The following is a 10,224-nucleotide window of genomic DNA, read 5'->3' on the forward strand; positions in this document are numbered from 1 at the left end:
TATTTATACTATATTTACTATTCGTAGCTATACTTTCAATAAATTTATTATCCATAGTTATTTTTGAATTTTATAGCAAATTCATGAAATAAAAGATTAATTGTTTTGAACTGAAACAAGCTCTCAACAAGCTCTTAATATGAACATTTTATTTTTCTAAATTCTGTATTTCGTCTTAGTTGTATTCGTTGAGCGAACAAATACAGTTGATACATGTTGTATCTTTTATATACACCCCTGTATACAGTCGATACAAGTTGTATCCTTTGTATACACCCCTGTATTTCGCCTTGGTTACAGTTGATACATATTGTATTCGTTGCACGAATGAATACAATTACGCGAACGAATACAATTGATACACATATTGTATTTGTTGCGCGTTTGAATACAAGTGATACAAGTTAGTAACAATTGAATAATAGCTACGAATGGTAATTAGAAAAATTATAATTAATAGGCTCTAAACTATAGTAGTTTATGAAAATTCCTCATTACTTAGGGTGTGTTTGGTATTTTGAAAAATATTTTCCTTATGAACTCATTTTCCTTCAATTGGAGGAAAATATTTTCCTTATCAAGAGAAAGGAAAATATTTTCCAAAACTCCTTCTCAACCTTCCCCACCCTATTCCCCACCCTCACTAACCCATCCCATACCCCCACACCCACCCTCACTAACCCATCCCATACCCCCACACCCACCCACCTAACCCCACCCATGCCTACCCACCCCACTCCCTCTCTCAGAAAAGACTTTTGTTTTTTTAAATTTCAGTTTTTTTTCGTCAACACCCACCCTACTAACCTCCCCCCCAACAAAAAAATTACTTTTTTTATTGTAATTCCAATTTTTTTTTTATTTTTCTGCACCACCCACCCCGTCAAACCCACCCCCACTGCTACTACCCCACCCCCGCACAATATTTTTTTATTTTTACTTTTTATTTTGTAATTTCAAATTTCTGTTTTTTCGTTTTTCTGCATCCCCTCCGCCTCTGCCCACCTCTCCCCCTTCCCCCCCGGAAAAAATATTTTTTTATATATATTTCCCGTTTTAGTTTTTTCATTTTTCGGTTTACATGTTCGAAATTTTACAAGTTCCAAAGTTATGAATTCAGAGTTTTATGTGTTTGGAAGTTTACGCGTACCAAGAAAATATTTTCTTGTTTTCCAATAAAACATTTTTCACGGAAAATATTTTTCGTTATACCAAACACACCCTTAAACCTACCTTTTACTTTAGCAAACCTGACTGCACATCTCTTTAATTTGATATCAAAGATAAAATTGTGGTTCGGTTATTTATCAGAACCCGTATATAGCAGGAGTTTAATACACCAGGATAAAAAAATCTTATTTAATAGTAAACGTTACGTTGTGGTACGATGTACTTTTTTTCCGGGAAAATGCTTTTCGAAAAGTTAGCCGTTTGTGGTGTTTGGTTGTTAGATGTTATTTAAGAAAAATATTTTTATCAAAAGGGAAAAATAACTTTCTTACTTATGGGAAATCACAATCATGTTTTCTAGAATTCTTTATTATCACGTCATAGCTGAAACGTTTGTTTGCATAAAGGATACTGCGTGCATCACGTGGTCGGTGACGGTGATGCGTGATTTCCGTCACCCTTAACAAATTGCCTAAAAACTTTCCCCTCTAATTTAAATGTTTCACTAATATAAACAAATGAATTTAAACTAACAACATAATGGGTTCGTACATTATTAGCATAGTTTAACTTATTGTATAAAATTATATTTATCATTTATTACTAATAAAGATTTATTTAGATAAAATTATTCTCATATTGAATTTGCCATCCTTAGTTATACTTTTAAAAAATTATCATTCATAGTTATATTTGAATTTTATAGCAAACACACCTATATTCTGTATTTCGAGGGAGAAATTTTTCGTCAAATCCTTGTATTTTGCCTTGATTTTGTACCATGTATGTCCTTTATTCAGGCATGGAATATCTTTTTTGTACCATATATGTTTGATTGTATTTTGGTGGTTATGTATCCATGTATATACCTCTATATTTTTGTTGTTTGTATCCTTGTATCCAACCTTATATTTATGTATTTTGCCTTTATATTCGTTGCGTGAACGAATACAGTTGATATATGTTGTATTAGTTGCACAAATAAATATAGTTGACACATGCGCTGCTGTATTCATTGCTCGAACGAATATGGTTAATACAAAAGTCTGGCAAGAAAAGATTTGCTACGAGTGATAGATATTGAAGCAATAACTGCGAATTGTAATTAGCTATGAAACTGTAGTACTTTATGAAATTTTCTTATTGTTTAGACCATCAGTGCACACAATTAAACTCTAAGCAAATACTACCTAATATTTTTCCGTCCGTTTTTCCGAGTCTCCCGGCTGCCCTTTGTCCTTTCTGACGTAGGCTTCATGCACCTACTTCCAGAGACGGATCCAAGATTCGAAGGTTGCGGGTGCCACCATGTTGTGCATACAATATATATATGTCAGTAGTTACAAAGACAGATTAGGAATAATGGATCGGTTCGATTTGTTTTTGGTTAATTTGAATAGGCCTTTTGTTCACAAAGCAAATAAGTTCGATTTTAGTTCAAATTTTTAACGCTTAATTTAAACACATTCTAAATAAAAATACAAAAAAAAAATATTTCATGAAAGAGCGCTTCCAATATAAATATTTGCTTAAAGAGTACTTTAACTACACTATATATTCTTTGTTTGACTAGATTAATTTACTTGTATTGTTCTTTGTTTATTTTCCATCTTAATTGTTGACTTATACGACAATTATTTTCAAAGAAAAACCTTCAACATTCGACCTATGATATTAATATTGTTTCATTAAAAATAAATAAATTATATGCTAATTAAAATCAATTCAAATTACCTATAGAAAATAATTGTTCATAAAGTAAGGTATAATGATAGAAATTAAATGAGAACTGAAAGTTTAAAAAATGAAGAAGAGAGACTTGGCAAGTAATAAAAGGAGGGAAAGAAACGAAAAAGAAGGAAAAGAGGTGAGGCCCTAGGGGAGTACCTTAACTACACTATATATTCTTTGTTTGACTAGATTAATTTACTTGTATTGTTCTTTGTTTATTTTTCATCTTAATTGTTGACTTATATGACAATTATTTTCAAAGAAAAACTTTCAACATTCAACCCATGATATTAATATCGTTTCATTAAAAACAAAAAAAATTATATGCTAATTAAAATCAATTCAAATTACCTATAGAAAATAATTATTCATAAAGTAAGGTATAATGATAGAAACAAAATGAGAACTGAAAGTTTAAAAAATGAAGAAGAGAGACTTAGCAAGTAATAAAAGGAGGGAAAAAAATGAAAACAAAGGAAAAGAGGTGAGGACCTAGGGCTCAACTGAAAATAGAGGAAATCTTAATAGGTAGAAAAAAGAAAAAATCAAAGGAGTTGCTACAACATGGAATCGAACTTGCATTCATGAGGCCAAGGAAAGCCTTCAAAGGGAAGGCTGAACCAATGGCACCCGCTTTCACTTTGTGACTTTTGGATGCCACTCTATCCATTTATACGTTTCTTCACAGAGATATTATGTACATAGTAAGAATTTTAGCGAAGCGAGCGGGTGTCGTGGTACCCCTAGCTCATAAGGTAGATCCGCCCCTGCCTACTTCTTGGATTCTCACAAAATCAGCTTCCTTTGTTTTTGTATTTTTCTTTTAGCTGACTCTATTCATCGAATCATTGAAAAATTAAAAGAAGGAAAATTATCAGGTATGTCAGTCCATAAGTAAGTTAGTATAAAAATTAGTCAATTCATAAAATATTATTAATATTAGCTAATTAACTATTCGTAGCAAAAAAAAAAGGTCAAACTTTTACTTTCTTTTGAGTGAGTGTTGTTGAAATAGATTGGATACATCTTAAAGAGTTTAAATCTCAGTTTTGGGATGATTTGATAGAGATTTGAGGTGGTTTGAATTAAAAATTCGAAGTAGAAGATGAACATGAAAAAAGATCATTTGTGTATCATATATGTATCATATTTGTTCAAATGTGTATCACATATATATCCATGTATATCTATGTGTAAGATACATGCATGATACATGTGTCATAGAAGAATTTTTTGAACTCGATTTTAGTTACGATTTTTGATAACAAATCAGTCCAAATCACCTATAATCTTCCTCAATTTTTGTATATTGGCTCATCTATATGTTTTCAATGAATTTCAGCCATACCCATTAATCAATCACCTTGTTTGTTACCTCATCTATGAAATTTTATTTTCGTCTTGCATCTAATATTGCTGATCACGCTTAAAAATACGGAAGGAGATCTTTGCGTGTGATTCTTAGAGAGAAGAATCCTTATATATTTGAGTTTTTAATTTTTGTATGTGCTTGACTAGTTTTGATAAATTTATGATTAATGGCTAGAAGTTGGTAAGTTAGAACTTATTTGGGACATTTCTCTAAGATTTCCTTAATAAAAATAGGATGAAGGGTGAAAAAAATCCAGTTCCAGATCACATTTTTTTTGCCGTAAAGAGTCCATTTAGTTTAACTGATAAAAAATTAAACGATAAGCATTAAATATTGAAAAGTATTTTGAAATATTAAAATTTAATTTAACGAGATTTCTTTTGTTCTAACTAGACTAATGTATTGGGTGAAATATATTATGACACGTGGCCGTCCAAGAAAGGGATACGTGGAGTCCAAGACAGGGAGATGATTGAAGACTGACGACAACTGTTTCGTTTGTCACTGGGAAGAATAATGTTCATAAAGATGTGATAAATGCTCTTCTCCCGGTAGCATTCAATAGAGAATATTCATAGCATTAAGAGCAGTTATCCGTTACAAGAAATTTGACATTTATATTCACATTTACATCTTCATACCCTCATAATTGATATTATAGAAGGGCACGATCCTAAGACGTTCTTCATAGCTATAATTAATGAGCTCAGTTGTCAATGTAAGGTGAGGAATTTTCTGGCAAACTTACACTATATTTTATACAAAGCTCAATCCAATCTTATCTTCTGATTTATCGATTCTTCTGTTGTTGTGCCCGAAAAGCTTGTTCCCGGAATTGTTGCTTCTACTATTTCGTCTATATCTTAAGGCTATGTATTGCGTAACTCTTCAATTATTTATTTATTTATTTCAGGATCAAATTAATTCACTTATCTAGAAACCACGTATAAATTCAACTGTACTATTTTACGGGTAAACAGTTTGGCGCCCACAGTGGGGACTAGATAGCCGTGTAATTAAATTGATCCTTGCCTTTTTTACTAACGCATTTTGATTGTTTTTTTTCTTAGAAAAAATCATAAGAAATGGCAGATAATACTATTAACGACATGCACAACCCCGAGATTCGAGGAGATCAGCCTTATTTTGAGGACTCAATCAGCGATACCCATAATGAAGGGAGTGGCGCTACACTAGTGCATGACAGGAAGTGTCCTCGACATGTTCAGGGGAGCACTCCTGATGACGCTGATGAAGAGAATGTCGTCGACGCGGTAAGGGTCTTGCAAGAGAAACAAGCGATCATTCTAGGCCACCTCACGCGACAAGATAAAGTTATGACGGAGAGCAAACGCTGTTGGGAGCTTCAAATAATGCAAACAGACGAAATCCGATCCCTCCCGAGATTCCCACGAATCAAACAATGCGGAGAATCGATAACAGCACTCTCAGGGGTGAAATTGGCTCTGATGGGGCAGGGGGAACGGATCCGGTCTCAACAACAAGAATGATTCTTTCAAGAATGAACTTTTACAGTTCATGAGGGAAGTAAGCGCCTGCATGGACCAGATCCCGGGAGCGCCACCAGTGCTGAAAGGCTCAAACTTGAAGAAGTATACTCAATTGCCGTAAAAGCCAAGTGCGACACCAGAGTTAATCCCGAAACAGTTCAAAATGCCTAAAATGCCAAAGTATGATAGAACTTCAGACCCCCGGGAGCATATTACCATTTACACAACAACGATAAAAGGGAATGATTTAGCTCCCCACAAAATTGGATATGTGCTGCTGAAGAAATTTGGAGAAACCCTCACGAGGGGGCCTTGACGTGGTATTCATTGTTACCTGAGCATTCCATAGATTCCTTCGAAATGTTTGCGGATTCTTTCATCAAGTCTCATTCCGGGGCAAGAAAAGTACATGCCCGAAAGGCCGACATATTCAGGATAGTGCAAGGAGAGTCCGAGCTGCTACGAGAGTTCGTTACCCGATTCCTGAAGGAGAGAATGTTGCTCCCGGCTGTCCTGGATGAATGGGCAGCTGAGGCGTTCACCAAAGGATTGAATCCGAGGAGTTTAGACGTTCCCCGAAAATTGAAAGAGAGCCTACTCGAGTTTCAAGCAACGACCTGGGCGGACGTCCATAACCGGTATGAATAAAAAATAAGGATCGAAGATGATCAGGTTGGTTTTCCATCGTCGATCAAAGGACGGGAAAAAAATAAGGAAAAATCAAAGGATGATTATTACACGGACATGCAGACTTCGAGGGGGCGGGTTTTGCCTTACGAATGAATTGAAGGCTGCAACAGAGGTTTCTGGACAGTGGACATGCTCACGATCGACAAGAGGGTGGATCGCGGTCGGAATAATCGATCACTGTAGGATAAAGAAGTGGCAGGATCACGGGATCCTTCCTACACCAAATTATAAGAATACAACTTTAACGCTAGTATAGTGGAATTGGTATCGGCCATGAGAAATATCAAAGAAGCACGATTCCCCAGACCAATGAGATCTGATTCTAGTCAGAGGGATCCCAATTTATGGTGTGAATACCACGGGATGAATGGCCACCGGACAGGGGACTGTCAACATCTCCGGGAGGAAGTGGAAACGTTACTAAAGAATGGTCACCTCAAAGAATTCTTGAGTGACCGAGCTAAGAACAATTATGGTCGTAATCGAGATAATGCGGAACCCTTAAAAGCGGGAGAAGATCCCCCGCGTCAAACAATCAACATGATCTTCGAAGGGAACGAGATCAACGGGGTCACCTTTTCAGCAGCAAAAAAGACGAAAGTATCAATAACTCATAGCAAAAGGCTTCGAAAAGACGATATCAATTTTACGGAGGAGGACGCAGACGGATTGCTGCTACCACACAATGACGCATTGGTAATTTCTTTAAATGTGCTAGATGTTTAGATTAAACGTGTTTAAGCGGATCCATGTAGTTCGGCTAATATCATACAGTGAAGAGTATTGGAGCAAGCTAAACTTATCGAAAGCATTGTTCCGGCCATAAAGCTCCTCGCCGGATTCAACCTCGCAAGTGTGACAACTTGGGGAGAAATTTTATTACTCATAAACGCTGAAGGAGTAATGAAAACAACTCTTTTCGAAGTAGTAGATGGCGATATGGGATACAACATCATTCTGGGAAGGCCATGGTTGCACGAGATGAAAGTTGTACCATCAACATACCATTTATTGCTGAAGTTTTCAACACCCGAGGGAATTAAGTAGATAAGGGGTGAACAATGGCGGCAAGGGAGATGGATGCAATTTCGATCTCCAGTAGCAAAGGAAAGGAACACGTGGCATAACAATTATAGGGCCCGGCACCTACTCCTGAACTAGATGAAATTAGCCAGGCATCGGAAGATAATCAAGTGATGAGATATTTCCAAGTTCCAGAAGAGACCGATGCGACGAAGTCCACAGTGGAAGAGCTGGAGCTAGTGGCATTGTTCGAGGAATTTCTAGAAAGGAAATTCCACCCGGGTACAAGACTGCACCCGGAACTCAGGTCGACTTCATTAAATTCCTTAAATCTAACACCGATTGTTTTGCATGGTTGCATGAGGATATGATAGGTATCCCAACAGAGGTAGCCGTACACACGTTAAGCTTGGATCCTAACATACCTCCGGTAAGACAAAAGAAGTGCCCGATCGCCGAAGCCAAGAATAAATTCGTCAAAGAAGAGGTAGCCTGCTGACTTAATATCGGTTCGATCCGGGAGGTAAGATATCCAGACTAGCTAGCTAATGTAGTAGTAGCTCCTAAAAAGAACAATAAGTTTCGCATGTGTATAGATTATAAAGATCTTAATAAGGAGTGCCCCGAAAGACTCGCTCCCACTGCCAAGCATCGATCAAATGATTGATGCCACAACCGTGCATGAGTTAATGAGTTTCCTCGATGCTTATTCCGGGTACAACCAAATTAAGATGAACCTGGAAGATCAAGAAAAAACTTCGTTTATAACAAGTTTTGGTATATATTGTTACAGTGTGATGCCCTTCAGGTTGAAAAACGTCGGAGCCACTTATCAACGTCTCATGAACAAAATGTTTGAAAATCAAATAGGAAAACTATGGAAGTTTATATAAAAGATATTCTTGTTAAGTCTTCAAATGTAGGTGATCATCTTAAACACCTGCAAGAGGCTTTCGATATTCTAAGAAAGCATAATATGAAGCTTAATCCCGAGAAATGCGTGTTTGGGGTCAGCTCTGGTAAGTTTTTGGGTTTTTTGGTATCACAAAGAGGGATTGAAGTAAACCCCGATAAGATCAAGGCCATAGAGGATATCCCGGACCAACTGACAAGCATGAAGGAAGTCCAAAGGCTTACGGGGAGATTAGCAGCTTTTAGCAGATTCATTTCCCGATCGTTAGAAGAGTGTCATCGTTTCTTCATATTGCTAAAAACAAAAAATAATTTCAAATGGACCCCGGAGTGCCAGCAGGGTTTGAGGGATTTAAAAAAGTACTTGTCAAGACCTCAATTGCTTTCAAAACCAAAAGAAGGAGAAACGTTGCTGGTTTACCTTGCGGTCTCGGAAGTTGCGGTAAGTGCGGTTTAGTCCGAGAAGACGAAGGTACGCAATCTCCTATTTATTATGTTAGTAAAGTTTTAATGGGAGCAGAAACTCATTACCCACATTTGAAAAAATTGGCCTTAGCTCTCGTAGTCGTCGCTCGAAAGTTGAGGCCCTATTTCCAATGCCACCGAATAACCGTGGTGTCTACTTTTCCTTTGCGGAACATTCTCCATAGCCCCCAGATCTCGGGTAGATTGGCCAAATGAGCCGTCGAAATGAGTGCGTTCGACATAGAATATAAGCTGAGGACTGTAATTAAATCGCAAATCTTGGCTGACTTCGTGGCCGATTTCAGTTCGGGATTATTGCCTCAGGCAACCAAGGAAGCAATGATGATGTCATAATCGACATCACGAGTTTGAACCTTATTTACGGATGGAGCTTCCAATGTGAAAGGGTCCGGTCTCGGTATAGTCTTAATCACGCTTTCGGGGGAAACCCTGAGGCAAGCCATCCAGACGGTTTATTTAACTAACAATGAAGCAGAGTATGAAGCTTTGATTGTAGGACTCAAGTTGGCCCGGGGACTTGACTCCGAGGTCATCGAAATCAAATATGACTCACAGTTGGTGGTAAATCAGGTCTACGGGATCTTCGAGTCCAAAGAGGAGCGCATGCAACAATACGTGGTAAAGGTTCAAGCTCTGCTGGCGCGATTCCGAGAGTGGTCAATTACTCATATCCCAAGGGAAGAAAATGAAGAAGCAGACGTATTGGCAAACCTAGGATCATCAACAGAAACAAAGGGATCAAAGTCCGGGTCGGTAGTACAACTGATGAACTCAGTCTTGGATATAGATGGTTACTACGAGGTAAATTCAACTAGTCTGGTCTAGGACTGGAGGAATGAAATTATCGATTATCTCGAACATGGGATACGTTATGACATGTGCTCGTCCAAGAAAGGGATACGTGGAGCCCAAGACTGGGAGATGACTGAAGACTGACGACAACTGTTTCATTTGTCACTGGGAAGAATAATGCTCATAAAGATGTGATAAATGCTCTTCTCCCGGTAGCATTCAATAGAGAATATTCATAACATTAAGAGCAGTTATCCGTTATAAGGAATTTAGCATTTATGTTCACCGTTACATCTTCATAAATGCCCCTCATAATTGACATTAAAGAAGGGCACGACCCTAGGACTTTTTTCATAACTATAAATAGTGAGCTCGGTTGTCATTGTAAGGTGAGGAATTTTATGGCAAACCTACACTATATTTTATACAAAGTTCAATCCAATCTTATCTTTTGATTTCTCGATTCTTTTGTTGTTGTGCCCGAAAACCTTGTTCCCGGAATTGTTGCTTCTGCTGTTTTGTCTATATCTTAAGGCT

At 37.2% G+C, this 10,224-nt stretch overlaps 1 protein-coding gene across 1 annotated transcript; it reads left to right on the forward strand.

Moving 5' to 3' along the window:
* Nucleotides 1-6,747: 6,747 nt before the first annotated feature.
* Nucleotides 6,748-7,200, forward strand: LOC138892959 (uncharacterized). Its single transcript, XM_070176720.1, has one exon. The coding sequence runs from the start codon at nt 6,748-6,750 to the stop codon at nt 7,198-7,200; it is 453 nt and encodes a 150-aa protein (XP_070032821.1).
* The last annotated feature ends 3,024 nt before the right edge of the window (nt 7,201-10,224 follow it).

The sequence above is a fragment of the Nicotiana tomentosiformis genome, chromosome 5, assembly GCF_000390325.3.
Source record: "Nicotiana tomentosiformis chromosome 5, ASM39032v3, whole genome shotgun sequence".
Taxonomy (NCBI): domain Eukaryota; kingdom Viridiplantae; phylum Streptophyta; class Magnoliopsida; order Solanales; family Solanaceae; genus Nicotiana; species Nicotiana tomentosiformis.